This window comes from Archocentrus centrarchus, chromosome 10 (assembly GCF_007364275.1).
Source record: "Archocentrus centrarchus isolate MPI-CPG fArcCen1 chromosome 10, fArcCen1, whole genome shotgun sequence".
Lineage (NCBI taxonomy): Eukaryota > Metazoa > Chordata > Actinopteri > Cichliformes > Cichlidae > Archocentrus > Archocentrus centrarchus.
The window spans coordinates 16,695,085-16,722,236 of NC_044355.1; the positions used below are offsets into that span (position 1 = coordinate 16,695,085).

At 39.8% G+C, this 27,152-nt stretch overlaps 2 protein-coding genes across 4 annotated transcripts; both read right to left on the minus strand.

The window, feature by feature from the left end:
• Positions 1–69: 69 nt before the first annotated feature.
• On the minus strand, positions 70–18,505 carry LOC115786807 (F-box/WD repeat-containing protein 11). Its single transcript, XM_030739241.1, has 13 exons — positions 18,337–18,505; positions 13,248–13,316; positions 10,622–10,841; positions 10,096–10,282; positions 9,778–9,868; positions 9,431–9,568; positions 7,684–7,802; positions 3,564–3,813; positions 3,247–3,365; positions 2,283–2,393; positions 2,114–2,192; positions 1,501–1,665; positions 70–1,366 (listed from the first exon to the last, which is right to left on the minus strand). Exons 1-12 carry the CDS (start codon positions 18,373–18,375, stop codon positions 1,504–1,506), a joined length of 1,584 nt encoding a protein of 527 aa, XP_030595101.1. The 5' UTR covers positions 18,376–18,505; the 3' UTR covers positions 70–1,366; positions 1,501–1,503.
• Positions 18,506–19,831: 1,326 nt separating this feature from the next.
• LOC115787443 (eukaryotic peptide chain release factor subunit 1) lies at positions 19,832–26,923 on the minus strand. 3 transcript variants are annotated; one of them, XM_030740154.1, is made up of 11 exons: positions 26,757–26,923; positions 26,252–26,362; positions 24,719–24,894; positions 24,300–24,439; positions 24,019–24,157; positions 23,639–23,829; positions 22,901–23,030; positions 22,638–22,811; positions 22,475–22,539; positions 22,235–22,382; positions 19,832–20,598 (listed from the first exon to the last, which is right to left on the minus strand). In XM_030740154.1, the coding sequence occupies exons 2-11, from the start codon at positions 26,335–26,337 to the stop codon at positions 20,516–20,518; spliced, it is 1,332 nt and encodes a 443-aa protein (XP_030596014.1). In that variant the 5' UTR covers positions 26,338–26,362; positions 26,757–26,923; the 3' UTR covers positions 19,832–20,515. The 3 variants fall into 3 exon arrangements, with proteins under 3 accessions (XP_030596014.1, XP_030596013.1, XP_030596012.1); XM_030740153.1 differs by lacking the exon at positions 26,757–26,923 and adding an exon at positions 26,485–26,703; XM_030740152.1 differs by having other exon boundaries at positions 20,492–20,598; positions 26,753–26,922.
• Between the last annotated feature and the right edge of the window lie 229 nt (positions 26,924–27,152).

The window sequence follows — 27,152 nt, forward strand, 5'->3', positions numbered from 1 at the left end:
CACACACACACACACGAACAGATAGACAACTAGACACTCATTCATGTTACAGTTGGCTCAACACTCCACCACTGTCAAGTACTTTATTCACAATAAGGTCATTTTCTTCTTTAAAAAATCATTTTTAATATACAACACAATTTTTAACAAGACAACTCCGTTTACAGCTAAATTTGAGCTCTTGAATTCCAGCTTCTCTCATAACCAAAGCAAGCACGATGATGATGTAAGGAGAGAAATATGGTGTGAAATGGACAGATGGACAAGGGGTCAAGATTAGAAGAAAGAATGAGGAAGACAGAAAGAGAGCGAGAGGGTGGGGAGAAAGAGGACTACGCTTAGTATGATTTTTTTTTTTGTACTAAGAACCAAAAATACTCAAATAAAATTAGAAAATAACAGTAATAAAAAACAATAAGAAAGTAAGAGTTAAAGAGGAAAAAAAAACAAAACAAAAACAAAAAAGCAGAGGTGTACCGGGATGCTGTATCCAAGGCACCCTCGCATGCATGTCTGTGACGCTTCTGCTCCGTTCTGCCGTTTCACAAGTCCACATACACACACTCGTGCAAACTTGAGTGTGTGTGTGCACCCCCATATTCCAAACGAGTGTGCATCTCTGGAGGTCGGGGGAAGGAAGCGGGGGAGGGGTGGTGTGGGTGGGGGGAGAAAGAGAGAGACATAAGAGAGAGAGAGTGAGAGGGAGGAAGGGAAGTACTCCCAAACACTTCTCCCTCATTCACTCACTCCGGCTCCCATCCTTCCCTTCTTTCCTAGAGCTGAGTAAAGAGTCTCTGTCTCCCGCATCACAGCTCTGGTCATCCTCTGTCCAACTGTGCCACTGTGTGTATGTGTGTGCATTTGTGTGTGTGTCTGTGTAATATATATATATATATATATAGATTTATAAATATATATCTATAAGCGATTCCATATCGGTGGAAACCAGTTTTGGCTGGGACTGAAAACTGAGGAGCAGAAGCTGCTTTAAGTTTGTATCAAGGGGACAAAACGGGGAGCTTGTGACTTATATAAGGTCTACGTTAATACTGTCATTAGTGTACTTTACAAAACATAAATTAGTAGTAGAAGGTGAGCTTCTTGGGAGCGCTGCATTGGTTTTGTAGTAGGGAATCCTCATCAGTGTTGACCTGTGTGTGTATGTCACTTTACTGGCAGGCAATGGGCACAAGCTTAGAGTCTGTCAGAACGGGCAGGGAGGGGGAGGTGGTGGGGTCTGGGTAGGAGATGGACAGAGAGATGACAAGGAGGAACGAGAAGAGATGGGCTCCTTTCCATGACGGATGCACCCATCAACCAATCAGCCCTGGGTTCCTCCAAGAAAGGGTACGGTTGATGATGACACCTGAGTGAGAAAGCCAGAGTGTCATATATGGGTCTGCACCACAAAAGGTAAACATAACTACGTACATTCCCACAAGTAACAAAGAATGATGCATTTTTATAGAAAAGTTTTAAAAGCCACATGTATCTGTGTACCTGCTATCTAGAAATGTACGTGTAGGTACGGGAAGGAGACCGTCCCTCTGACTGGCCGTTGGTTGAGACGTTCAGGAAGTCCCAGATCAGAATGGTGTCGTCGTGAGAACTGCTGATGATCTGAAACTCATCAAACTGCAGACGGAACACACGACCAGAATGCTCCTGAAAACACACACACAAAAAAAAATTGTGACAATGTGTTAACAAATTGAGCGCAGAGCTAGATCGTTAATAGCTACACTGTTTCCCATAAATCATACACGTCAAACCACAGGCTGACCACCACACTCATGCAAGGATAGGATTTACATTTAGTAGAAAATTGTATTCAAGAGCATTAATTTTGTACATTTTTGTTAGGTGAATTTACAAACTAATATCTGTGTGGTCATCACTTTTCATATCTCCAAAGAGGCACATTACAGTGAAATACATTTTTATTGGTTGTTAAAACTGTGAAACACAAAATTCCTTTCTATTTTAAGTAAGACGTTCAGACATCGTTTAGGATACTGTACACTTTGAGGCACACATCCTGATTCTTTTAGAGAAGCTGTACTCACTTTATTAGTCAGCTACTTAGGAAAATGCTAAATCCGCTGTTACTCACCACTAGAGTGCGCAGACATAATGTGCTGGCTGGGGCTCGTGGGTCGAGGGCTGCCTGCAGGTCCCATACCTTAATCTTGCTGCAAAGCAAAACACAGCATAAGCAAAATGTCAAAACAAACCCAAAACAAAAGTCTGTGCACAAAATGCTGTGTATTTAGAGGACTCACCCGTCGTAGGCGCCACTGACAATCCTTTTGTTGTCAAAGCGAATGCAGCGCACCAATTCCTCATGACCTTCCAGCACTCGCAAACATGCCCCGCACTCTATGTCCCATAACCTGCAGAAATAGAAGCCTTAGTAAACAGACACCAAGACCCAGATCCTACAATATTTACACAGCAATCTATTGCCAAAATATAATATCAAGCATTGACAATTCACAGTGGGACTCTCCTTTCAGACTTTCAACTCACTATTTGAGAGTAAAAGAAAGTGCCATTCCTTGGGAAAGTGTTACATGTACAATTCCATTAAAATGTTAGAATGTTTAAACCTGACAGATTTTAAATGGACAACAGCTCTTTAACTCCTCATGTTTAAGTCAGTCATGAAGGTTTCAGCTGCATGTCTGTTTAGGTATAATCTAGTTGCCAAATTCACCAACACTACAGTAACTGACCCTATGACCCAAGGATCAAAGTTATTCAATATTTAGCCATTTGCCATAATGTGAACTCAGTGTCTGTTGAGTCTGTATTCTGTTTAAAAAAAAATTTTTTTTTTTTTTTTTAAAATCAGCAAACAAAACTTGATCTGTTGTCATCACTAACCGATGCCATCAGATTAACTGTGCTAGAAATCTTCAAACAAAAGCTGAGCACAAGCAAACTAACTCAGGGATCCTCATCACACCAGCTATCCACTGCACTCATGCAGTCATCTGACGGTGAAGGCAAATAAAACATAATTGAATATCAGATTCTCTTAGCCGTTTCAAATTTGAAGCCCAAACATTTCAGTGGACAGACATCTTTCATTTATTTATTAGGGTTTTATTGTAAAGCATTGGCATGTATCCTATGTGTGACAAAATCTGACTCCATCCACTACCAAAGGTTCTGGGTTTAACTTTACCCTGTGGGTAAGTGTGTCCAAACTTTTGACTGGTACTGTAAAGCTCTCACACATACCGGATTGTGTTATCAGATGAGCCGCTGACCACCAGACGATCTCTGTACTGTAGACAGGCAATTCCCCTCTTGTGACCATTTAGAGTGCGCACAAACTCACAGGTGCTGGTGCTCCATACCTACAGAGGAGGAAACACAGAAAGCTTGTAACATTCAAGGAGGCAAGCTTTCAGTCAGAGGATTTGTATTCATGAGTATTTGTAGTATAGATAGAGAAAACTAAAACTCTACCATCACATTCAACCAAATTTTATCTGATGGATAATATTTGAAAAAAATAGAGAAATGTCGCTTTAGAAATCACTCCATTAGCACACCTTTATAGTGCGGTCCCCTGAGGCAGACACAATATATTTGTCGTCAAAGTCAACCACATTGACGGCAGCCCGATGTCCCACCAGGACACGACGTAGACTGATGTCAGTAGGCGAGGCCATGTCCCAGACTGCAATTGAACGGTCCTTGGAGCAGGTGACCATCAACCCATTTGCAAAACGCAGATGAAGAACTGCCTCATTGTGGTGGATCAGTGTGTTCAGGACCTCACCCGTCGTTACCTCCCACACCCTGCAGAGTGCAACAGAGGGGTCAGAGGGAAATGGTGGAGAGGCACAAAGCAGGAGTGGAGGGAGATGTCAGTAGAGTCGAATGTTACAGACAAAGGTGACAGAAAGCGGAAGAAGATAGAACAGGGCAAGAAAGAAAAATAGAAATGTCAATGAATAGGGTGTAAAAAAAAAAAAGAAAGAAGAAATGACAAAGTGGAAAATGATAGGAGGAAAGAAAATTAGATGGGGCAACAGGAAGAGAGGTCAAAACGGAGATGGAAAGGACATTCAAGCAAAGCAATGGAAAAGAAAAACAGACAAGAGATTTTCATTTTTTGGATCTGTAATAGAGAACAGCTCAGACTTCACACATGTACACACAATGAGCTGTGAAAAACATGTAACTGAGCTGCACTGCTGGGCGCTAAGAGTCAAAAGCAAAACACTCTGGAAAAGCTGACAACTTAGCCCACAAACAAAGATGCCTGTCAAACTGTTGCTAAGGAAGTGAAGTCACATTTTCCTTGGATACCGCCCAGCAAGTACGCCTGAAGTGTGAAGTAATAAGAAGAAATAATGTTGAGCTTCTGTGTGCAGTAGCCAAGCAAGTGTCAGCCTATACATCACAAGCCAAGTCTTTCAATATCTGCAATGAAACATATCCAACTATCTCCAGTAATGACAGTAAATCTAACTCATTTTGACAGAATATGCGCCAATGTTTTTATATTCAATTTCTTATATGTATGTAGGTGGGAACTTATTGTTGTTAAGCTGCCAGTTTACAGACATCACTAAGTATTTTGGTTATGACTGGATCCAGAACAGACCATAAGCATTATGTATGTATTTAGGAATCCTAATGTATTTTGAGCATTGTAAGCTTTTACAAGATGGACGGAATGTGGTTAGAAAAGTAAATTTAACTGAAACACATTACTTAATGATGTCAAATTAAAAAATAATCTCCAGGTGCTCCCATTTCCTCTCGCAGTCCAAAGACATGCATGTTAAGTTAGTCAGCAATCCCAAACTGGCTGTACATGTGAATCTGAGATAAGCATTTAAAGCTTATAGAATAAATTGCTGTGTGGATGCGAGAATGGTGTAAAGCATTTTGAGGTCAGTAAGACTAGAAAAGTCCCACTACCAGCTAGGGAGTGGCATATACATGACCAGGAAAACATTTCTGATCATCATATGTAATGCTTTATGCAATAATTTTTGCATACATTACTGTTTTGATTTAGGGCCAGGCCAACCAGTAACGGAGGGACACTTCTGCTGTGTTTTGGTCTAGCACCATCGTGCCATCAAAGGCTGAATAAAATAACTGGTATTATATAAAGGCCACCTTAGAGTGTTAACTGGGGGGAAAAAATGTAGGGGTCAATCATTTTTAGGGGGCAACATTACAAAAACAAGGCAGTAATAGAGGGACAAGAAATTAATGTCTAAATTTCCCATGTTTTTCAAACACTGATAATACACAGTTTCAAAGTTGAAAAGGGTTTCTTTCCTCTTTCAAACTGCAGCAAAACCTCCTGAATGCAACCTTGCAAAGTGGCAAACTTGTAGTGTCACTCATTTGTAGCACTTTTTTAAAAGTTTTTTTGGTCTGTCATGGTAACGGAGGGACAAACTTACTTTTTTCACTTGAGTACTCTGGTGAACTTTTTACATCATGTCTATTTATGTCAGTTAGTCCATTCAAAGGTAATCTGGCAATAGAAGAGCATTTTTTACTCAGATTTAAGAGTTTTAAGCAGCCTTCAACATGAGCTGGCATCAATTTCAAAATGAGTAAATGAGAATCTAATGAAAAAAAGTGCTCCAAAGTAGCCTGAAATCTTCAAAACTAAACATCTATTTTTCACACACAATATTATTTGTAAACTCAGTAAAAAATTGCATTTTGAGCAAAAAATGCAGGTATTAAGGACTGCTCGGACAGAGCCCAGAAGTGGCGCTGTGTGTGGATTTCACCACAGGATTTTCATGCCGTGCTGCTTTCCACACTGTGTCTGAACAGGCCTCTAATGGTAGTTGCTTGTAAACCCAACCTTGATATGCTCAGACCAACACAGAAATTGAAGATGAATTGTTCCATACAACAAATTCCAAAAATCAAAATTCACGTTACACTTGTTTCTAATTTTTGTCAATTTTGATACTGCTGTCTAGGATTAGGAAGTCCCTTATGCTTCATAACTTATTCACTCTTACTTTCAGTGGTACTCATTTTTGGTTGTTTGTTTTGTTGTTTTGCTTATCCTTGAAAACCATTACAAGTGCTTTATTCTTTACTGAAAACCTATCCAAGCACAAATGAAGCTGTTACATGAAAGATAAGATTTCTGGGAAAAGAAGACGTGTTGCTCAAAACAGGTGTTTAAATGTGACGCCATGTGTGACCTGTGGAAAATACAACAAATAAGAAGCTGTCCTATGCACCTAGAACATTATTTTAAACCATCTAGGGCAGTAAAAATATATTCTGTATCAACCATATCCAAAATTTAACCAGTCTTTATTTTTGTCCCTCCGTTACCGGTAACAGAGGGACAATATCTAAAAATCATAATCGAAATAACTGATTTTTCAAAGCTGGTTTTACTACATTAAAGTGTATCCATATTAGCTTTCTTTTAGAAAATTTCACCTCCATAAGTTAAAAAATAAATAAACAAATAAATGTTTTGAGGTAATGTGGTCCAGGCTAAAATGGGAATTAAAAAAAAAAAAAAAAAAAAACACCCAAAAAAATCCAACAACAACAAAAATAAATTGTGACTTTTTATCAAAAACTATTAATTTTAGATGCCTACTCATACCATCATTAGATAAACATAATATCTATCCATAATTTTCCTTAAAACAGTTGTTGAATTAGACTTTTATAACTTGACTGAATTAGGAATAAAATGCAATCAGCCAGTTTTCCAACTTGGATTGACTAAAAACCCCCACAACCTTTTTTCTAGTAAAGATATTTAAATCTTTGTTTTTCTGTGTACCTCATAATGTAATCTTTAAAGACCAAGCATATAAGAAATCATCTCAATCAGTTTGAAATTTTGCACCTGATGCTGACCTCCCCTTGGCCTGGCCCTTTAGTCCTGTTTATAGCATCCTTGCAACTCTCCACTCCTGCTAGTCCCAGCTACCTTTACACATACCAACATCAGCAAAAGTAAATGTTTAAACTCTGTACATGCACAAAATATTCCTAGTTTTAGTTGTTATTCAACAACACTAACTCTGACATCTTGTGCAGTGACAGTGTCATCACTGACATTTACTTTTCTTCTTCCTGATCAAATCCGAGCCCTCTATAGATCTCCATCTATCCCCCTCTCTCTATAGCTCTCAAAGTACAAGGTCATGGTCTTGAGGCCCAAACTGCTTCAACAGAGCTGAACTATTACATTTTACTTGGGATGCATCAGTAACCGATCTAAAAGAAAAAGCGGGCAGAATGCCCTGTACCACATAGGATGTGCTACTTGGTTTGAAACCATGAACGCCTTCTAATTTTTAACACAGATGTCCATGTCAGAGGATTGTCACTATGTAATTTAGAGATACTAGCCCGCATTTTGAGACAGTTTTTAATGTTACACTTTTGTGTGTTAAAACTGAAAATGCAAATGTAGAACTGAAGAGGAAAAAAAAAAAAAAAAAAGACAAGACGCAAATGTAGTGATACTATGTAGTCATACCGAGCGGTGCCCTCTGCTTTAGTCAGATTTCCAGTAACCAACACTGAGGAACCAACTTTCTCTTCAGTAATTTGAACCTTTTTTTTTTTTTTCTCTTCATCTTGCTGATGTAGCTTTGTCCTACTCCAAAACACACTGTGTTCCTTCTGTAAAAAGATGTGTCGTACCTGACAGTTGAGTCAGAAGACCCGGTCACGATGACTCTCTCATCATATTGGAGACACAATACTGAGCCTGTGTGACCAGTCAGTATTTTCAGACACTCCAGAGTCTGTTTATCCCAGATCTAAAAGAAACAGAAGAAAAATGGAAGAGATGAGTGAAGCTCAGGAAGATTCTGACTAGGAAATAAATGGTTTTCAACAGAATGCAGATTTGGGTCATGCTAAGAATGGCCTATTCTCACAGCAGTATTCACACACTGTTCATGCCCCATTTCCCTACTGTTGCACTGAGCTGTACATGTACACATAATAGCCATTCAGCTCTTCCCTGGCTGTGTGTCAGCCTCCTCCATAACAATAAGATGACAAATCTGCTCTTCTCCTCCATCTATCCACCTCATCCTCTTGCAGGCCTCTCACAGGCCAGTGGAACACACAGTGGGTCTGGAGTTGAGCCCTTTTATCCTATAATTCACTGGTGCTCTGTCTTAGAGTCTGCTGGTTCAGCCTAGCACCACACATAAAATAAGATTGTAAGCCATAAAAAAAATTTTCAATTCATACATTCATGCACACATACGCACACACAGGCTGAAAGAAAACAATCACACAATGAATCTCTCTCTCTCTCTCTCTCATAGCCAGTAACTTTTGGCCATCTCTGCTGCTGGTGTTTAAACACAGAATGGGATCAATATTAATTACTTCTACATGCCAATTTTATGCCAGCAGGACAGACTTTTAAATGCGTTCTGTATATTTACAGCTTCAGATGCTGGGGGAGGAAAAAAAAAAAAAAAAAAGAAGTTGTAAGACTTAAATATATTCTGAACAATGTAAATGTCTAATTTATGATAACATTTACATGTGTCACTAGTAGCTGTGTAGTGATACTGATATTTGCAGCCATAAATCCAAGTCAAGACATGTTAAAAAAAAAATATATTGTAATACTATTAGTCTGACATGGAAAGCAATAGGCTGCCTCTACAGTATACACTTACTAAGCTTATACTAGCTTTAGTGTTACATGCATGTTCATTTTTCATACAAACTGAAACTGTTTTATTCCTTCAAACAGTGAGAAAGCTCTATAAACTCTTCCCATAGATTTGTTCTAAATAACTAGTTTCCTTTGCTCTTTAAAAAAAAAAAAAAAAAAAAAAATCCCCCAAAAAAAATGTATTCAGTTGATTTCGGGGTGGCTGTAGCTCAGTAGGTAGAGCAGGTCACCTACTGATCGGAAGGCCAGCGGTTCGAATCCTGGCTACTCCAGGCTACATGCCAATGTATCCTTGGGCAAGATACTTAACCCCAAGTTGCTCTCCGACCGTTCTGTGGGAGTATGAATGCGTGTGAATGTTAGTTAATTAAAAGCACTTAGCTTCGTAAAAATGGAAGTGCTTCTATGAATGGGAGTGCATGGGTGAATGCAAACAGGTTGTATAAGCGCTTTGAGTGCTCATACTGAGTAGAAAAGCGCTATATAAGAACTAGTCCATTTTAACAAGATTTGTGCAGTTCTGATATTTTTTTCCCACCTCTTTCTGGATTGCACATTGTACTCTGTATGATCTTAGGAGGACGCTCATTGATAGGGAGTGTTTCTGAATTTCTTCCATTTATATACAAAATGGTTTATTGTGGACTGAATGAACGTCAAAGTCTTTAGAAATCCTTTTGTAGCCTTTTTTTTTTTTTTAACATTTGTGGATCTCTATAATGCCATGTAACTGTAAATCTCACATACCTTGATAGAATTGTCCCTAAGGCCACTAATGATCTTATCATCATCATACTGGAGACAGTAAACCCCTTTACTGTTTTCTGAACGACACTGAATCCTCTGCAAGTTGTGTCTGCCACATCTCCAATTAGCCTCAATAGTCTGCAGGGAAAGAGAAATAAGTAAGACTGCATTTCAACACAGAGACAATGGAGGAAATGATATTGTGACGTCCTCTTATTTGTTTAGTTTTATAGAGTTATTACCTATTTAAGTCCATATTTTCACCAGTGAAGATAAATTACATCTGATACAATACAAAGTGATCAAAAGTTATAAAAATAATAACTGCATTAAGTGTTTTGTCTTACCTCTATATCTTGAATGATCTTGGGATAGAGGGAGTGATAGTAGGAGTTGGGTGGGATTTCTGAGGTGCGGTTCTTGAACAGATATTTTTCCCTGGGGAAGAAAAATATGAATATGATTTTGTGCACTGGGAATTCCTGCACGTGAAGCAGAAACTATAGCCCAACCAAGAATAACCTTACGTCATGCTTTCCTTCTTGCAAAATTAACCATTTAACTCTTTTCCCCATATTCTAAAACAAACACTTCTTCCAAAGTGTTTTTTTGGGGGGGGATTTTCATATAAACTTCTGTCTTCAAGTGTCTGCATACTTTCTTACCACTGGTGTCTCTCGGACAGGCCTTTCCAAAGCGGATCAGTTCGGACCATGCGTTCAATGAGCTTCTTCCACAGCATACCCTCAGAGATGACCCTCTGCCACTCCTTACACACCAGCTCTGCCGCACACAGCGATCGTGCATCCAGGAAAGACAGGATGTTCTCCGCTATGTGATCCAAGCCTTGGGCTAGACAGAGGAGGGTGAGAAGGAGGTGAGTAAGTGCATGCAGCAAAATTATTTGGACCTCACCTCGTTAGTTTACCTGTGCCTAGCGCTTATTTATTCAATCTATTTCTTAAAAATGCTTTTAAAAATGTTTTTAAAAGAAAATCACTATCAAAAACACTGTAGCAAACAATTTGTAATACATACCTTCAATTACTTTAAAAATAAAAAAATATTCCATAATAAATAATAAAAATTGAAACTTCTGCCCACCCAACTGTATTGACACATGATTCAGCTAGGGAAGATGGACATCACACTAAACCTGTGGGTAACAAATATCTGCTAATCTGTTTGTACCTGGCAGCGCAGTAATGAAATCCCTCTGCAGCATTGGTTTGAGGTAGGAATTGATGTGGCCGTGCTGGTAGTGGCACATACGGGAAATCAGGCGCTCAACAAACTCCACCTGCTCGGCTTCCGACCACTGGTCAAACAGGGCGATGCAATGTTCTTTCTCCTTCTCATAGTTCCCCTCTGACGGGCGCTTGCGAGATCCCACAACAGGACCGTTACTAAGCTGTAAAGATGAGCAACACATAAAGATGTATTAAACGTCTACATGAGTTAGACTGAGAAGAGAATGATTTATAATCATATGAAGCGCATCCTGTCGGTTAAATCTTTTGGGCTCCGCTTGTCACATAGGAAATCGTTTCAGCTGTATACCAAAATTTGATGAGCAGCAGGTCATTTTTGTATAAAGAGAAAACACTGAGTGGGAGTATCACCTGTGGAGTGCTGAATTTACTTGAAATCCTTCAGTGCAGAGTTAGTTTGACAGCTCATGCCATGACGTGAAAAATATGATTCAAACACAAATGTAGTTATTAAAGAAAGGCAACATGTTACTTTAAACTGTTTTATTTTTCATGTCTAAAAGCTCTCAAATTACAAAAATAAAAGAAGGGGGGAGGGGGACTGAAGCTCAAAGTTGCTGTGCTTATCGAAACCCATATATAGTGAATGAAGCATTAATGAAGCTGATTAATGTTGCAGAATTTTTTATTAGGGCCTGAGCACGAAATGTGCGAAGGCCCTATTGTATCTGCTTTAACATGCTCAAAAACTCATGAAACTTTGGACATGCATCACACCTGGTGTAAATTTAAGTATTTTAATGGTTTCGGGCAAGGGCCATCCAAAATGGCTCTCTAGTGACCCCCTAAAGTGGAGCCCCAAATTTGGTGACTTGCACCCTTCAGACTTTCTCTAATAACTCAAAGGGTTTGGATGGTATCAACTTCATATTTGGTTTGTCTAATCTACACACCAAGGGGAAACTAAATTTTAAAAATGGTGAGTTTTCACCAGAGGGCATGGCCGTGATACCACAGTGAATTTTGATCATCCACCATGAAATTTTGATTGGCTCTCATTCATACCTACATAATCCAATCTGATTAAAACTTCCTCAGTAGGAGGAGGGTCCGCCCCTGAACACATACATATTTTAATATTTAATTACAGTCGCAGCGCCACCTAGTGGGAACAGGAAATGTCATGTTTTACACTTTGAGGTCCAGCTCCAAGGTGGTTGAGCAGAACCATCTCAAATTTCCCCTGGAAAGCCTTAAAGAGTTGGCCTTACACTGTTTTCAAAACTTTGAGTTTTCGCCAGAGGGCGTGACCCTGGCGGCATGGCAAGTTTTGATGTTTCACCATGAAGACAAAAATGGTAGTAACTCAAAGCCACATTGCCCAATCTGCATCAAGCTTTAGTAGTTTGATAAGCCTCCCACCCTGAACACATTGATATGCATAAAGTCCTTAAACGTTAGAGCACCACCTAATGGGACCTGGAAATATCATGAAATACCATGTTTTTTGCATAGCCCTGGAGCTATATTTTATCTACATATCTGAAATTGTGCAAGCTCATGTAACATCCTAAGATGTGCAAAAAAGTCTCTTGGACCCATACCCACAACCCTACAAGAAGTCAGCCATCTTCAAAGTAAGGTGTCAACTTTTGCTATTTTCAGGGCTGCTATTTGAATCATCTCCTCCAAGACCATTTGATCCAGTGAGACCAAAATGGCTCCAGATCATCTACACAAGTAGGGCATCAAAATTTGTCGAAGGTTTTGTAGAACAGTCAATGGCCTTGTCACACCAGGCCGATGAAGTTGGCCTTCATTTTTCTCTCTCACCACAAAATTGTTTGTGTACTCGTTCACACATGCTTTGGCCGATCAGCCTAAAAATGTAATCGCTCATGTACAGACCCAGGCTGAACCCACAACTATGGATTCAAGGCTATAAATGCAATAGTGCCCCCTACAAGAGCAAATGAAATTTTGTATGGCAGTCCACAGAATTAGTTTATCTGAAATGCATGAAACATTCTTGACATCATCCTGATCAAAAAAGTCAAACAGACCCATGCCACATTTTGCACACCGCAGCCGTGACCACACCCCAAATACTGCATTGGGTGCATATGGAGGGCAAAAGATTTAGTTTCCCAGAAATGTATGAAATTGGTTACAGACATTCTGTTCACATCGCAATCAAAAAAGTCAATCAGACCCATGCCCCATTTTGCATGCTGCAGCTGTGACCCCCCCCAAATACTGCATTGGGTTTATATGGAGAGCAAAAGATGTAGTTTCCCTTAAATGTATGAAATTGGGTAAAGATATTCTTATTTTTTACTGCTAAGCAATACAGTTGCGCACACTTTTTTTTTTGGGGGGGGGGGGGGGGGGGGGGGCTTAAAATTCAATGGCAGGAACAAAATATCTAATGTAAATATCAAATCTCACAGTATGTCAGGAATCCTGATTGGTCTTTTATAGACATAGGTGCTTTGTCCAAATTGAGGTGTTAAAGCCAGCTGAAGTTTTAACAAGAGTTCAAACAATTCTTAAATAAACGTTCCAATGCTGCGTATGCATTTTCAAAATACTGTGATAACACACACCTTGAGAACTGTATTCTTCTTTGGTGACAGATCGTCCACAAGGTTCTGTGACTCCATCCCTGATGTGTTCTGTGGATAAAGAACAAAACAAAGACACACCACAGGTTAGCATTTCATTCTCACTCAGTCTGTGTTTAAAGTCACTTTGAGAGCTGGGGCAGCAGTGTGGATAGCGCTTGACGCAAGAATGCCACAAACACAGCCAAGGAGGGGTAACCATCAAGATTTCTGAGGCGTGCACGCACAAACAGCCGTGCATGCACACACGGGGTGGGAAGAAAAAAAAAAAAAAAAAAAAAAAAACCTAAGCACTGCAACAAAGAATCTATCTGCTTGCTTGTCTGTGATGTGGGTCAAGTAGTCTGGACAGGAAATTAAAGGGCAAAATCTTGGGTATGTCACTGGCACCAGCTCAGGCATGACTGTGATGAAAGAGATCGTGGTCTTAAAGATACAAATGATAGAAAGAAAATAATATCCCAGCTATTTCTAGCATTTGACCCCTTTGCAAGTGGCCTGCAAGCATGCTATAGAGACTTTAATAAAAACATAGTTATGCCACAATGCACTACTGTACTGTACTGACAATGAAAGCAAAAGACTCAATAGTAGATAAATAATTAATATTCACCATCATCTTGTAAATAAATCCAACTAAAAATATCAGTTTCTTTAGAGTATGTATATTTATTTAGATGCCAAGGACAAACATGACTTTTCATTCCTCATTAGATACATCTAACAAAAACAGACCAACTGCACTCTTGCACACTTTACTATTTAGAGTTGTTAAAAACATAATTTAAACTGCTGATGTTAAGGGGAAACCTTATACTCTGTAATATTAATTTTTAAATGATAACAGCATATCTCTGAACTACTGGGCTCTCAAAACAAACTGCACACTCAGCTGAAATAAAATGGCCAAAAAAAACAAAACAAAACAACAACAAAAAACAAAAAACAAACAAACAAAAAAAAACAGACAAATCATATCTACATTCAAAACACACCAATTCATCAATATCATTTGTAGGCTTACTCACATCCTTTTTAACAGTATATACACATTTTCCTGTTTGGGAACTAACTTGGAAACACACTGGGTCTTTACTTCAGAGAAGGTCAGACCTATTGTATACATGTGTGGGTGATGAATGAGCCATGAGTATCTTCTGAAAACAGCTATGTTGGGGGAAAAAATATATCTACAGCGGGGTTGTGCTGTTCCATATATTGTAATAATAATAATAATAATAATGTCTATTAAGGGTTTTTCAGTAGCTGAAAAGTTGTCTTCGGCAGTATAAATATGCTCTATGCTAAAAGCTACTTGATTATGTACATACTGTCATTTTGCTTTTATATATTTCAAGTGTGAGCTGTTGCAGGTTTGTTCAGTGCAGATAATCATCTTTTGGTGATGCTGCTACAGGAAAAGCTTGAGCAAAAATCAACAGAACTAAGAGGCTGCAATCAGTGCAACCACATAAACAAAAAGATTCAAGTACCAAGACCAAAGCAGACAGGACAAGAAGCTATCATGGTCTTGCTGGTATTAATGATCATGCAGAGCAGAAAAGTTAAAGCAAGAAGAAATAGCAAAAAAAAAAAAAAAAAAAAAAAAAAAGACTACATTTGGCTAGGCATGCAAGCAAGCAAGTAGCCTCTCAGAGCTTGAAGGAGGACCCCCACCTCGTCCCTCACACCCCCAGGTAGAAGGGGAGAAAACAATACTCCTCAATGCATGGTTATTCTCTGGTACCCCCTGCATCCTTTCTCCATCCATACCAAAGTATTCCAAAAGTAGCTAGTAGTAGTAGTAACTTATCTGACTATAAAAGTATCCAGAATAATAAAAAAAATTTTTAAAAAAATAAATAAAAAAACATGACAAAGCACTGTCAACTTTTCTTGACAGTGCTTTTCTTTTCAGTGTTCTAGGAAGAGTGATTTAACAAAATTTGAAATAACTCTGTTATACTTTGTACAGCTAAAAGCTAAGAGAGTTTGAGGAGGCACCAAAGAAGAACCTGAGAGCAGAGTGCTTCTAACAGGGAGGACAGGACAACGGAAGGTGAGGAGGTAAGAGGGTGAAGGGGTGAGTGGGTGCTGTCTGCACCAAGGTGGTATGAGGAACTGTGTGGAGTGGGCGAAGAAAAAGTGAGGGGTGAGGAGATGGCGAGGGAGGAGGGGAAAGGAGAAGGAGCAGCAGAATTAAGAGGAGAGAGGCAGAACCTGGTTGTGAGCCCGGGTGGAGGGGATGCTCTGCAGGCACCTGAGTGCACACAAACTCTCAGCCACCGAGGAGCAGCCCAGCCAGAGAGAGCGAGGCACAGAGCACTGTGTGAAAGAGAGAGAGTAAGGGAGGAGGAGAACGAAGTGGACAGGGTGAGGGAGGAAGAGAAAGGGAAGAGCGAAAGACGTGGGAAGTAGGGGGGGGATGAGGGAAGTTGGGAGGTGGAAACCAAAAGGGTGAGTGAATAGATGGATCAATGAATGGACAGATGAATGAAAGATGTGGGGAGTTAGTGAGGAGCAGGACAAGTGGAGTGTGGATGTGTGTGTAACGGGACAAAAATAATAATGGATAAATAAATATGGTTTGAAATTGAGAGGAAGTGAGTGTGTAACCATCAAAAAAGGTGAAGAGAGAAGAGGAGGAGAGGAGGTGGGGGATAGTGAGGGGGAAAAACCAGTATTAGAGCTACACACATTGGCACAGTGAGCGCAGGAACACACACACACCCACACACCTTCACGCACAGAGATACAGACTGATAAACATACACACTGAAGCATTATTAGACATGAACTGGGTGGGGATAGGTAGAGGAGAGGGAGGGGCAATGGGATCAATTGTCACTCTGGCTTTGGCATGAGCCCCACCCACTGTTCTGCCATCCCCACTCTCATGAGAGGTTAGTGAATAACACTGGGACAAAAAATAAACTCAAATTAAATTCACGGACACAACCCAGACAAAAGTCAAAATTTTCTGTGTGTACACAATTTTGTGCTCCAAATTCTATTATCCTTTTAGTGTCACTTACTTTAAATGCATGTTAATTGAAATCCATGGGCTAAATATACAATCTCCTCAAATAAATTGCTTTTATGCTTATATTTTTTCCCCAACAATTGTTTCTTGTTCTATTGCTGTTTAAGCACTTACATAAATTCTGTTTCAAGTTTTATTATTTAGTTCAACTAAAAGGCCAATATAATACTCAAACCATACAAATATATTTCTTTCCTGTTTCCCGCATTGCAATTTGCACCAATGTTTGGGTGTGATAAACTTTTAAACCCCTTAATAAAGTCTGGTGGGGTAACCAACTGAAGCAAATTGACTCTTAATTATTCTTAAGGATGGTTAAGGTTATTCACCCGTGTTGTGCCAAACAGTGATCATCTGCCAAAAAATGATTGCTGGTATTTAAGCTGTTGTAAATAACTAGTTGGCCTATTCTCTGTCAAACATCTCTCTCATGTATGCTATTAAGCCATTTTGAGCCAGAAAGAATATTTCTGTCAGAAGGTAGAAACTGCAATCAGTTTTTGGCAAAGTGATTTTTATATATCTGTTAAGAAGTCTCACTCACATTAAAAATCTCTTTTTCAAAAGACATCTGGCCAAGAAGGCAACAGAAATTACAACAAATATAGCATACCAGCTCTATGAAAATATTTTTAACTGGAAAAACGTACTAAACCGATTATAATGTAGAACACTGAGTAGATACAATAACGCAGTTATAAGTATACTTACAAAGCCGGTAACTTCTTTATTTTATATATAGCCCCTTCGTAAATCTTGTTGACTACATCCTATTTACCAAGGATATTAGACTTAAAAAACAGAAACAAAAAAAACAAATACAAACATTGGGAATCACTTTTTGGCAGACACCGGCTATAAACACCTATAATGCTTAAGCAAATTACTCTTTCACTAAACTTCTGTCCAATTTGACAAGACAGGTCCTTATTATCTACTAAACAATATAAGATATTTATTACTAGGCCCCGCTTCCTGTCTTCAAATCGTACAGCAACACCATGAGAAACTCACAGATCTCCTATACATGTGTAAACTGTGATTCTTTAAAGTTAAATTTTGCTGACATAATAGAGCGTCTTGTCTTAAATGACGTCTTCCCCACCACCACTTTGACCCCACACTATAAATGTTATCGATCAGTAAGCTAAAGTTAGCCTAGCTTTCTAGCTTATCGAGGCAGTAAACTATTTTACAATTAAACCAATACTTTTGCCTGAGTCTGATTGACTAAATGTGGAAATAAGGCTGCGGTCATAGTTTATGTTTGTGGTCACGAAAAGAACTTGTCTGGACTTCGCTGTTTGTTTGTTTTTTAATGTATAAATAGCTGACAAGTAGCGTATTTAGCATGCTAGCTTTTAAGCTAACTGCTAATGCTCGCTAGACGAGGTAACGCTGTGTGAATGAAAAAGCAATACACTTCCTTCTACGCACTTCAAAAATATAAACAGACAAGCAGCGTATCGTTATGATTTTATCTACGCTCGGTTAAAATGTGAAAATCGAGTGACACATAATTTACCAAGCAGGCTGTCTAACCGTAAAACGACATAATATAACATCGCGTTGCCCGTAAATTTACGTAGTTCATGGCATTCTAGCCAGCGTTAGCATGTCAGCTAGCTAAAAATCAGACAGGGCCCAGTTAAAGTGGCGCAGCGTCACCGCAGTAAACGCTACCCCAAGTATTCTTGTCTGTCTTCGACCGACGACTGCACATCAACCAATTAATTTCCCCATTATTTACAAACTGTACCCAAATCAACACGTTTTAATTTATCAGAGGGACATGTGTGGAACTTGTTAATAGATCCGACCAGTATGTGTAGCATTCGTAGCAAAATGTATCGATAATTTCAGGCCCTTCCCTCTGATTTCTGGTTCCCCCTCCTTTCTCCTCCACCTCTCCCGACAATTCGCTTCAGCCCGTTCCTACCGTCGAATCGAGCCTCGGCGATTTTCCCAATAAAGGACTGACAGTGATCCCTTCGGGGGCTCATAATGCCATATAGAAACATATCTTACCACCAGTTCCACCGTTTTGTCCTCCATCTCCTGCTCCATGTTGACGATCCCCCCCGAAACTCGCTATGAAAATGGAAACCCAGCCCTGCGTCGGCGGCCCGCAAATTCAGAGACGTCATCCACTTCGCTCAGCCACACGGCTTTGGTAGAGCAGTGTCAAAAGGGGTGGGGGTGGGGTGGAGGGGTGGGTGCGGGAAGGCACATGCACTTTAGTAACACGCTGATTGGACAGATTTTGGCTAAGCGGGCGTGGTTTCACCACTTTGCCGTTTGTCGATTGGTCTGCCGTGCTAGAAAGCCTTCTCCCGTGACTCCCCCCACCAAAAAAAAAAGCAAACTGATGAAGATGCTGTTGCTATCCTGAAGAGGAATACACCAAGGCAAAATCAATCATCCGCATAGCTTTTCTCTGAGATGCTGCAGGATGTTGACTATTTTAAATATGCGGCATGATAGAAATATTTTATGGAGCTGAATTTAAAATTTTCAAATACACATTTTTGCAAACAAAAGGATTGTGCAAAAGGTAAAATGAATGCAACTAAATAATGAGCTCTAATCAAAAGTGGTCAAACTGTAACAACCATTATTACTAAGAAAATGTGTTAACTTTGCAGATTAAAACCTGAAACTCCATGAACACATACAGATGTAGGAAAGCCTGTTCCAGGCTTTTTTCAGCCAAGTAATCCTGACAACACAATATAAACCAGGATCTCCAACATAACTCCACTTATCATCCTTCACCTTAGTCTAACTTTTTTGCTTTCCTGTGAATCCCTCAGGCTGAAGTGCATGTTTTTGAATTACATCCCACATCCCTCTTTCGATACTACAATAAAACAGGTCGTTTTGTTACCCTTCTCAGCACTCAAGAGCTGGAAAATTCATCAGTGTAGGTTTACCTCCTCAGCTTGCTATATTTATAATTTAAGGCAAAAATGCATTTAACAAGGTCATTCTTTACAAATCTTTAGGGAATGCATGTCTTCACCAGTTCTGCTCCATGCATTATAGATGAAATCCTGGCCATCATCTCCCACCTTTGTTCCCCTATTAGACAAGCAAACATCAAAACTCATCAAAACACATCCTATAAAAACTGTATCTGCAGGGATGCAGTGACAAAGTTAGCTTTTTAATTCATTTAGAATTATAAAAAGCTGTCAGATAAACTTACAAATGCAATCAGATGTGTACATGGGATACTTCCAAGTTCACTTAAAGAGATGATTGCATGTAAATGCCAGGGTTTCTAATGAATACCTATGTTCAAGAAGTAATGTTAGTGCTTCTTGCAATTTAAAATGAATCAAATTTCAACATTAGTTGGCAAATCTGATGATCGAATAAGACAACTAAATCCTCTAAAAGTCATGCACACTTCACCCACAAAAGGACCATTTCAACATGTTACCTTGACAGGAAAAAAGTCAGTCTTTTAAGTAAATAACATGGCACAGGAGTGAGACCACAGCAGATGAGGAGGTAGCAATGGTTTTCAGCAGTTCAAATTTAATACTTTGTCCCCCTTTCTCTACAGAAACCCAGGTAAAAAAAATCCCCCACTCTCATAAAATACAACAGCAGCAGTTACCAGTAAAAAAATGAAATGCAAAAAAAAAAAAAAAAAAAAAAAAGAGAGAGAGAGAAAGCATAGAAGGGAGGGAGGGAGAGAGAGGGAGAGAGAGAGAGGATAAGGACAATGATGAGGCAATAAAGGAAAATATATTTTCTATATGTGAGGAGTGAATCCGAAGTTCATCTTCAGACCGAGGTTAGCGGCAACGAGGAATCTGGAAACTCGCTGTTGTGTTCATTCAAAATGAAGGGGAGGAAAAAAAAAAAAAAAAAAAAAATAGAACGAAAATGAGTCAAGTCCAATCCAACTAGGGGAAGGAACCAGCACTCTAAGGCAGGGATTTATTCAGGAAGGGCTTTCTCCCTCTCTGGATGAAAGAAAATCTCACTCCTCTTCGGCCTGTGTGATGCATTTTGTTGTGTGTGTACAGATGTATGTGCACATTTGTGTATGCAACAGGTGAACTGGAAGGTGTGTCTGTCATATATATGGTCAACACAGTTGCACCTCTCGCTTGCTGCAAGAGAGGTGGCATTTTTCTTTCCTTATTTCTTCATTCATTCTCTTTTTTTTCTCCCAATATCAGTCCAAGACTACCTAGTAGTCATCCAAATCAAAGAACTCATCGTCCTCTCCTTGGTACTCCATGCCCTGGAAATCCACCCTGTACCGCAAGATACCTGAGGAACACAAATATGACAAATTACCCACTGTGGTATGGTGGCAACTTGTTTTTGCTAAATGGTGACAGAGGGAAAAAAAATGAGAGAAAAAAAAAAACAACAAACAAACAAAAAAACATAACGTAACTCTTAAAATACAGATCATCTCATATTTCATGACTTTACCTAAAACAGGTTTACTCATCACATCTGTGGCCCCCTTAGAAATTAATGAAATTAATGTGAAAATGAGCTCAGCCACATATTGTTTACACACATTTTAATATGAAGGTTGCCATAACATGAGTCAGAGCTGGCTAGATGTGAATGATCAATTACTCTAGGGCTGAACAGGTTGCGGATGGTATATGGAGCTTGTACGGTACGTGACAGGAATGCGTGGAGAACTGGGTAGGTTTGCTGGCTGCGAAGATCAGTGGTTGAACCACAGCTGAACTAAGAGTCCAGAATGTGGAGCTGATCAGAGCTAATAAAGAGTGAAATCCGGAGCAGAGCAGCCGAATTGGACAGGTCTCAGGCCTGAGATGGAGCAGAGCTGAGCAGGACTCCAGCCTGAGATGGAGTGGTGTGGACAATGGATGAGAGAGATGTAGCTGCATTGTGATAAACTGTCATAATCCTACTTTCACACAAAAAAAAAAAAATTATTATTTTGTTGCAGCCAAATGTGAGGTCAGCTTTAAAATGTAGGCTACTTGTTTCACAGTGAGTGCTGTTTTTTGGTTTGGAATGCCTTCCTTATTTAGCATAACTAATACCATCACTTGAGGATTCTAAAATATATTTTACCTTTATTATCTATAATAAAATAACCTAAATAATGTGTTAAACTAATAAACCCCCTAAAATTGAAATCATTAGTTTGTCTAATTTTACTTATAATTTGAAAAATTAGATGAAAATTAACTTCTCCAAGAAATGAAGAAATTGAGTTGTTAAATGACTTCTTTGCTATTACTGCTTTTGTTGTAGGACGAGGTTAAAATGGCTCTAAGTGGGTTTGGAATTATGGTTTTAGTGTGAAAAGCATGAAGTCCTGAAAACCTCTTAAGCTCTTCATTAAAATGTGTTATGCCACTGGATCAATTAAAAACTAAAATTTAAATAACTAGCTCTCCATTTTAGAGAACCAAGAATTTAACAATAGTTCTGCTTCAATCATCTTATTTTACATGATGAAGCCCTTTGTTATACAAATTTCTAGTGGACAACATCTATGAGGTCTTACCTGAAGCAAGAAACCAGTTTAACCTCATGCTGAGCTGTCTGAATTATTATGGCAATATTCAAACCCTTGATAAAGAGGAAACACTATGAAATTTATTTGATCCCAGAAATAATTTTCAGGGCCTGGCATGCCTTGAAAGGGCAATTACAGCACAGCTACATTAGAATTTCAGGATTTCTACTTTGCCTTCACAACTGCTAACTTTAATGTATCCTCAAATGTATAATATACATTAATTATGCTGAAGCATATATGATTTGACTCAGCGCCTTCCAGCTAAAGGTCAGTACTACTAAAGCTACATAACACAGCGAAAAAGTAACCGCTGAGCCATATATAATCACACATATTCCTAACTTCATTTTGAACAAATGTTCAACTGTTATTAAACAAGAGTGCGCTCACCTCCAATGCCTCCAAAGCCCTTGACAAACTGGGACCCCTCCTGACTCTTGTCTGTTACTATCTCCAGCGTGGCTCCAAATTTCTTGTAGTTGTTAGCAAACCACTCCAGCAGTGGCATGCTCTCAATCAGCTCATGTTCCTGCCCCGTCTAGAAACACAATCAGTGTTAATAAGGCATTACATCACAAAAATAGGTCTGACTTAACTCACAGAGCTCAGTTCCTCCTGTGTAGCACGCACCTCTTTGTCTGTGAAGTGAGACTTGTCTTTCTCCTGCTCTGGCGTTAAGTACAAAGTCTTCTCATCTGAAAACCAAAGAAGATGAATTGTACGATCGCAATCGGAACATATTTGCTGCATTTTAACTCAGCTACAGCAGACAATGCTACAGTGCTTTATGTACCGTTCTCTGCTCCGTTGCTCTCTGCCCCATGCACACGAAGAACATAACGCATGGTGTCTAAGTTCTCATAGACTATGAGAATCTCCACAGCTCCCATTTCAAGGGCTTTGAGTGTGTCCTCTACACCAAAGCAGTACTTCCCTGTATCCTGACTGATCTCATCAAAGTACCGCCCTGTAGAGAGAACAATCATCAGGAAAATCTTTACTACAACACAAGATTTTGAAGATTTTACCTGTAAGAGCATCAAAAGGACAACTCACCTATGAGCTTCTTCTCTTGGATGAACTTCACATTTGACAGGACTTCTGCTGAAAGCTCAATAGCCTGATTGAAACCATTCTCTCCTCCATAGGAGATGTCCACTAGCTTCAGAACCTTGGCCTGTAACCTCTGCAGAAATCAAACACACTTATGAATAACTTTCCCACCAAAGCCAACAATGTGGGAAATAAATATTAGTAACCAACTAGGTTTGCTGACAAAGGAGAAAAAATTAAAAAAAAAAATAATGGAGAAAACTATCACAAGAGATACGCAGACAATAATGATGGACTATGCTGCTGGTTACGTCCCCTGACGCCTTGGAAAACTTCCTTAAAATCGTTAACTGCTAACCAAAGCTCCCAGTAACATCTGGGATTTGCAGATTTTCAAATGCATCCGTTTCTTTACTGCTTGCATAACCCTACTCCATTATTGGTTATAAAGACAAAATTTAGCTATGTGAGTGGTTTGCAGACAATATAAAAAGGTACTTTCAATTTATAGTATGGCTGCACACACATGCTAATTTTAAAAAGCAAGTTAGTATTTGAAATAAACCGCTACAAGAGCAACACACACTCAAAAAGTTGATCTAACTGCATTATTGCATAATACATGAGAAAATGAAAAAAAGAAGACCTACAGAGATTTCCCTACAGTCACATGAATTAAGTACAGATACACAGAGGTAGTCAATCATTATTTGGTATTGTGTTTCATCACAGCATACTTACTGGATCAAACATGTCAGACTGGCTGAGTTCAGTCTTGAAATCAGCAGAGCCAGCCAAGACCATTCCTGCCACGTTAACTTTGTCATTGGACACAAAGAGCTGAACAGCTGTCTCAGCTACTTTTCTCACATAGTTGTGTCTCTTCTCCATTCTCAGTCGAGCAAAACGCAGAGCAGACTGTCCTCCTCTGCCTGAAAGCACAGCAATGATTAAGGAAAAAACAAAAAACATCAAGTTTTAAAGGTAAACCTGAAATATACAAATTGATATTGAATAATATTTTATACATTTTCTATTAAAAAAAAAAAACAAAAAAAACGCTGCCATTAATTTGAGAACATCAAGAGAATATTTCTTTTCTGAGCATTCTGGTTCAGTACCGTGCTTCTTGGGTAGGTCCACAGTGAACTTGTGCAGCACCTCCCTGGTGTTGCCCTGCAGTGTGCCAAAGAGTGCCCCACTCCCGTCGATCACAATGAAGCCAAACTTGCTGTCATCTGAGAGCAGGGCTGTCAATGCCTGTGTTTGGAGGGTAGGATGGATCATGAGAATGTGAAAGCAAGCAAGAATAATAAAGATACCAAGGTAAGGTTTACATATAAAACTTCTCTAAACAAAAAATATTGCATGTGCATGAAAAATTCTAAGCAAAATCTCTCACCTCAGTGTGGAACTTGTTGTCACAGAGGTACAGGGAGGTGTTGATTGGTTTAAAAGGCTCGAAGTCAATATTGACTTTCTTCTCCTTGCCTTCCTCTGTCACAATGGTGCCACAATACACAACCAAACCATTGGGTGGCACTGGGAAGAGTCAGAAACCAAATTAGTCAAATATTAACCATCTGCATGTGTGTGGTACAGTGCAGTATGCGGAGAAGCACTGTAGCTCAATGTTTTGAAAAGGTAAATACATTCTGTGACATGCCCCCCCCAGGAGTGATCATCTGTTACAATGGTTAACAATATAACAATGCATTTTATACAATGATGTGCTAATATGAATTAATTCTTTTGTGTTGCCCCTGAGAACTACAATCCCACAAGAAAATAGTTGAAAATAGTTTTTTTAACAACACATACCCTTGTTGTAGAGTTTTAGTCTTTGTTGTACAGAGGTGATGGCCCCGAGTACAGAGAGCCTGTTGACTCGACTCTTAATGTTGGAAGCAGTGCCAAACTCATCAGCCAACATCTTGGCCACTCTGGATATCTGGTCCTTTGGAGGGATGATCAGTGAGATCATGCTGGTGCCATTGCTATACAAAGAATGAGGATGTAATGTTAGTGCATACATCAACATTTGGACACAGCCAAGATGTTATGGGATGTGATGTCCAAAATATCACTAAATAAGATTATTACACTGGAACAGGCCAACTAATGCAACTATGCCACTATATCACAATGACACTGGCCTGATCTGGTATCCACAATATATAATAATTAACTTTGATTATTACAAGCCAGTTGAGCTGTTTATTTCATTACCTCCAGGATAGCTCAATTGCTTTCTCTTATTTTATTTAATAAACACACAACATTTCTTGGCAAAATATCACCTTGACAAGGTCTGCCAGGTTGAGGGACAAATGGTGTGGGCTTTCAGTTACACAGTACACAATCATTGCCCTTGAAACAAGGACCGAGTTTCTGCCTTGCTGCTTTACATTGTTATCCCTTCATTTACAACCTATGAAAACATGCATCATAGGCTGACACTGGGCCCACGCACACAGCCAGGTAGAAGAGGCTGGATAAATGTAGGGCAAACAGTCAAATGAGTGTGTGACATGGCAGGCAGGGGAGCACAGGACAGCAAATTCTGCGCAACACTAGACGTCAAACTGTCGCAGAGCAAGCTACAAGCCAGTGGAGCAACACCCACATTCACATGCCTTGTTTGATCATTCAAGAGGCCCACAATGTCCCTGCCAGCCGATCTTGAATTTTTTTTGACCTGAGCATTCGGTAATGCTTTAATGAACCGTCAAGCTGTTCAGCTGCCATGAAGTGACTAACTTAGTGGACTCTTGAGGAAAATAGGAAGCTCTGTCGTATGATTTACGCGTGAAAAGAGCAGACAAACGTTTTTTAGAGTAGTGAAATTTGTCTACCATAGCATTTGAAACTGCAACTACAAGTTAGCCGGCCTTCCTTTCCTCATCAACTTGTGTTTTTTTGTTAAAGACATCCATGCCGGCCTCTTTCCAAAGATGACGTCTGTTAGCGGTTCTCAGTACCACCAAAGCTAGCATCACCCCTACTAGTTTGTACCCATTGTGAGACTGCAGACAAAAGTCTTCGTAATGTCAGCCATAACACATAAACGCGGACAAAAACAAAATCGTTTTATCCTAAATTAACAGTGTTTCCAACTTCCAGGGAGATTAAACACGACATCCGTTAGCACCTAGCAATTTGGTAACTAGAGACCAGCAGACGCTAAGGTTAGCTAAGTTAGCTATGCTAAGCTAACCACTCCCAAATTCGGCCCCATTTATACGATTTCCAGCTGCTGCGGCGGTACACAGTAACACAATCACCCGAAGCCTTAAACATTTGTACTGCCGGGTAGACAGTTACTTCGAAAAGCACCTAAAATGGTTTACTTACCCGCGGGCAGCTTCCAAACTTTTGATCAGCTTCTTGATTTTCCATATCTCCACGTTCCTATCCGCCGCGCTGGGGTCGTCCGCCATCTTTCTGCTGCGATCGCTTCAGCACCTGAAAGACGTGAAAAAAGAAGAGCTAAACATATGCGCTGAACCCGCCAGTTAACAAACTGACCATTATTCATGGTGTTGTCGGGCAGATTAATTTATGATCAAATTCGCTCAACTGTTTACCTCTCCAAACTAGTGGCGCGGTGTCCGTTAAGGCACCTGGCCAGTACTGGCAGCTGGACTGACCGTAAAGGAAAGACTCTAACCGGGCTGTGTCTGTCAGTGCAGAGCGCGGGGGAAGCCAGGCCTACAGTCTACCAGGCCCTAGCGTCCACCCTGTTCTTACCTAATGCGACCTACTTTCCTCGTGTTCCCCTGGAAACCATATGGAAACCAACTGCCAGGTTTTTAGACCTTATGTATATCGGCATATACGGGGCTGGTACTTTACCTGCCTCGGACAACGCGGCTCCGCTCCGCTCTCTGTCTGCTGCGCTACGTCAAGTCGGTGGTCCGAGGAATGACGTTGCCTTCCCGACCGGTTTCTCTCTCCTCTACACGCAGCGCGTGGTGCTAACGACGGGCGCTCACATGCAGGAGGTGGTTAGATCTGTGGCGTTCACTTCCTGGAAACCACATAGAAACCAATGACATGCCTTAGCTGCCCTGTCAATCGTATGAATCTCAACAACAATTGGACGGAACCAAAAAATATCGCCAAAGTTGGGAGGGGTTGAATTATGGGGCTTGTAGTTAGTGTCGTTTGACCCGAGGACTACAGTTGCAGTTGTCAGTTTTGCTTGTTTTGCAAAACAAGAGACCTTATTTTGCAAAACTACAATTAAGTCTAT

Bases quoted from the DNA above. Each gene is read 5' to 3' on its own strand.
- LOC115786807 (XM_030739241.1), bottom strand. From the start codon at position 18,375: ATGGAGCAGGAGATGGAGGACAAAACGGTGGAACTGGTG. The intron at 9,569-9,777 runs GTAAGACAAAAC...CTTTCCCTGCAG, and splicing joins AGATCATTCAAGATATAGAG to ACTATTGAGGCTAATTGGAG. The intron at 2,394-3,246 runs GTATGTGTGAGA...CTATTTCTGCAG, and splicing joins TCATCTGATAACACAATCCG to GTTATGGGACATAGAGTGCG.
- LOC115787443 (XM_030740154.1), bottom strand. From the start codon at position 26,337: ATGGCGGACGACCCCAGCGCGGCGGATAGGAACGTGGAGATATGGAAA. The intron at 24,158-24,299 runs GTGAGAGATTTT...CTCCAAACACAG, and splicing joins ACAACAAGTTCCACACTGAG to GCATTGACAGCCCTGCTCTC. The intron at 22,540-22,637 runs GTACATAAAGCA...TTTGGTTTTCAG, and splicing joins GAGCAACGGAGCAGAGAACG to ATGAGAAGACTTTGTACTTA.